Consider the following 3,968-nt stretch of genomic DNA (forward strand, 5'->3'; position numbering starts at 1 on the left):
CTGAGTGGAACCCCAAGCAAGCAGGCTAAATAGCCTGTTAAATTACATATAGATTTACTGTCCTCCTGTGGGGCAGCTTTTTTCAATATTTGCTTAGGCTTGCTCTATATTTGGAGTTTTAAATAATTTTCCACAATCTATTATGGAAATAATTATAGAGGCTCCAATGGACTCCAATAAATAGTTGGCACTGGGGGATTCTGAAGTCTGGTAAGGATATTTACTTAGCTATTCAATATGGATGAACATATTGTGCAATAACAGGTGCACACATTGATTACATTGATTATTAAATGACTTATTTTCTGTATGTATAAACTTGATAAATATAATGGGCCAGATTCACAGAAGAAATACGCCGGAGTATCGGTATTTTCAAATTTGACGCGTCGTATCTTAATTTGTGATTCACAAACAAGATACAACGGCATTTGGCTAAAATCCGACTGGCTTACGGCTTCGTACGCCTTCGGATGTTAGGCTGCAATACTTCGGCCGCCGTTGGGTGGAGTTTGCATCGTTTTCCAGCGTCGGGTATGCAAATGAGCTTTTACGGCGATCCATGAAGGTACTCGCGTGCGTTACGTCGTCGCAAGTCGTTTTTTCCATCGCAAAGTTAAGGCTGCTTTTTCATGCCTTAACTTTAGACCAGCCATGTTAAAGTATGGCCGTCTTTCCCGCGTCGAATTAAAAAAAAAAAAAATTGGCGTAAGTACGTTACGCACGTCGCCATTCACAAACACGTCGGGGCGCCATAATTTCGCGCAAAGCACGGCTGGAAATTTCCAAACGGAGCATGCGCAGAACATTTGGCGCTGGAGCGCGCCTAATTTAAATGGTACACGCCCCATTTGAATTAGGCGGGCTTGCGCCGGACGTCTTTACAATACACTGCCGTAAGTTTACACGCAAGTGCTTGGTGAATCAGGCACTTGCGCTGAAAACTTGCGGCGGTGTAACGTAAAGACGATACGTTACGCCACCGCAGTTTTTGCTGAATCTGGCCCAATGTTTTTGAAATATTCAGTACTAAACCTCTGCCATGTGTTCATAAAATGTGGATATCATCTATGTGCACTTTAGTCACTTTTACATTTAATTATTACCGAATACCGATCCACCAATAAGTAACTGAGTTTTCTCCTTGCTGCACATGCCAAGAATAAAACATGTTTGTGAAAATTCTAAAGGGATGCATAGTGAAATAAGATTCTTACCGTATGCATTATTTCATTTTCTAAAATTGTAACTTTGTCAGATATCTTAGAATTTAAATGGTTAAGAGTTATCTGCGGAGCTCATAATGAATGGAGGAAATAATAAGATGTTAATCCACCTAAGTTACACGCCCTCAGACATTTACCGTAGCAATTTCTTTCATCCTTGCAACGTGTTACTTATTTCAACATTTAGGTAGAATGGTAATCAGTAACCTAATGCCTGAAGTATGTAAATCCTAGTGGGTGTAATCATTGCTCACCACACTTTATATATAGTCGTAAGTCTTGAAAAGCTAGCTTTCAGAAAGAATCTAAAGGAACACAACTACATTTTTCATACAGCTGGTGCATCCTCAATTGGAAGAATGTCACCGTGTGACTTCAGGAGGCTTCGGTGCTTTTCTCTTCAGAAGCTTCCAATCTTCATTCTACTAGCTTTGTCATCTGGCTTTCTCATTAAATACACATTCTACAATCCATGCACCTTGAAAGACATTCAGACTGACAGAGAGAGTGTCAAGAGTCAGATCTGTAGGGATGAACTCTATGAACTTGTAAGTCTAAAACTACAGGAACACACTGAGCTAAATTGTTCCAAGATTGTTAAGGGAGACTCTGGAGCTATACAAAAGGCATTAGACGTTAATACTGCTTTGAAAAAGAAGAATGTATATTTGTCTGAACAAATGTATTTAAACCTGACTACAGATTGCCAAAAATTCAAACAATTAAGAAAATATATTACTATTCCTATGAGCAAGGAAGAAGAGGATTTTCCCATTGCATATTCAATGGTCATTCATGAGAACATTGAGATGTTTGAGAGGCTATTGAGAGCAATTTATTTTCCTCAGAACATCTATTGTATCCATGTGGATGAAAAGTCTCCAGCAAAGTTCAAGGAGGCAGTGAGAGCTATCACCTCATGCTTTGATAATGTTTTTGTGGCATCTAAACTGGAGAAAGTGGTCTATGCTTCTTGGTCAAGAGTCCAGGCTGATCTCAACTGCATGGAGGAGCTACTTAAAAGTAGCATTCAATGGAAATACCTTCTAAACACTTGTGGCTCAGACTTCCCACTTAAAACAAATGCTGAAATTGTGCGTGTTTTGACAACATTAAATGGAAGAAACACAATGGAATCTGAAAAGCCTTCACAATACAAACAAACACGCTGGAAATTTCACTATGAAGTAGGTGATCAAATTTCTAAAACTGAGACTATAAAAGTGCCACCACCGATTACAAGCCCGATGTTCACAGGAAATGCTTACTTTGTGGTGTCCAGAGATTTTGTGAAGTATATATTTGAAGAACCAGAAGTTCAAAAGTTTATAGATTGGGCCAAAGACACTTACAGTCCAGATGAACACCTTTGGGCTACTTTGAACAGAATGCCTGTTGTTCCAGGTTCCACTCCATTCAATGGAAAGTATGAACAATCAGACATGAATGCAATGGCTCGAATGGTTAGGTGGTCATACGATGAGGGTGACATAACCAAAGGGGCTGCTTATCCTCTTTGTACTGGAACTCACAGAAGAGCAGTATGTGTCAACGGTGTTGGAGATCTCAGCTGGTTAATTAAACAACATCACCTGATTGCCAACAAATTTGACCCAAAGCTAGATGATACTGCTATACATTGCTTGGAGGAATATTTACGATATAAAACCGTATACCAAAAAAATTTATAGTCATCAGGTATCCTTTTTTTTATATATATTTAGTGAGGCATAGCACAAATTTATCTATGTGCAACATGAAAACACATAGATGTATGCAGCATATATTATACTGGTGAAATAATTCACTTATTAGAAAAAACAGTCAAGGAGCAAAGAGCACCTAGACTGATGAGTTTCTTATTTTTCAAAGTATGAACTTTAACTTATATGTGCAGTCCAAATCTGACCATTAAACAAACATTCTGATTGTTTGCTAGGTGGAACAAGTATAAGTATATTGGAAGTGTAAAACTGATTCAGATTGGTTGCTAAATGTAATGCACTTCGTAATTTGTGCTTTAGATTGTATTAGTGACTATGCTTAATTGATACAGACCCTAATCTGTGGAAATTGCTGTATTTGCCTCTGACCTCACAACATTTTTAATGTTGTTGTTGAAATACTGTAGATTATCTTAATCTAATTGTTATGTCTGCTCTTTGAGGTGTATGGATTTTAATTTTCAATTTTTTCTATATATTTTCTATACAGAATCTTGGCATTTCTCTCTCTCTCTCTCTCTCTCTCTCTCTCTCTCTCTCTCTCTCTCTCTCTCTCTCTGTCTCTTTCTCTCTCTCTCTCTCTCTCTCTCTCTCTCTCTCTCTCTCTCCGTATTATTATTCTGGTTATCACACAGTGAGTCATTGTGAGCTCATTCATTTTCTATGATCGTATTGCTGAATGTGTTGCACAATTTCTATCATTTATGGAAACTCCAGTCATAAAATGTTGATTCCATTTGCAGACATTATAAAAAAAATTAGAATCACTTTAAAGTCAATATCATAAATGGACAACTTTTAAACCTTACACAAGTATATATTTTTTCTACACCTTATCCTGTGAGTCAGACAGATATCTACTACATAGTTACATAGTTCCAAAGTTACATAGTTGGTAAGGTTGAATAAAGACACCAGTCCATCCAGGTCAATCCGTGTGCGTGAGTTTAGGTCAATAATAATTCCCATTTCCCTGTATATTGACCTTGTTAAGATGCCCATCTAATACTTTTTTGAA

At 37.7% G+C, this 3,968-nt stretch overlaps 1 protein-coding gene across 1 annotated transcript; it reads left to right on the forward strand.

The window, feature by feature from the left end:
• The first annotated feature begins 1,503 nt into the window (after window positions 1-1,503).
• LOC120931415 (beta-1,3-galactosyl-O-glycosyl-glycoprotein beta-1,6-N-acetylglucosaminyltransferase 3-like) lies at window positions 1,504-3,441 on the forward strand. The gene has a single exon (XM_040342827.1). The coding sequence runs from the start codon at window positions 1,586-1,588 to the stop codon at window positions 2,915-2,917; it is 1,332 nt and encodes a 443-aa protein (XP_040198761.1). The 5' UTR covers window positions 1,504-1,585; the 3' UTR covers window positions 2,918-3,441.
• Window positions 3,442-3,968: the final 527 nt, after the last annotated feature.

The sequence above is a fragment of the Rana temporaria genome, chromosome 3, assembly GCF_905171775.1.
Source record: "Rana temporaria chromosome 3, aRanTem1.1, whole genome shotgun sequence".
Lineage (NCBI taxonomy): Eukaryota > Metazoa > Chordata > Amphibia > Anura > Ranidae > Rana > Rana temporaria.

Bases quoted from the DNA above. Each gene is read 5' to 3' on its own strand.
- LOC120931415 (XM_040342827.1), top strand. From the start codon at position 1,586: ATGTCACCGTGTGACTTCAGGAGGCTTCGGTGCTTTTCTCTTCAGAAG.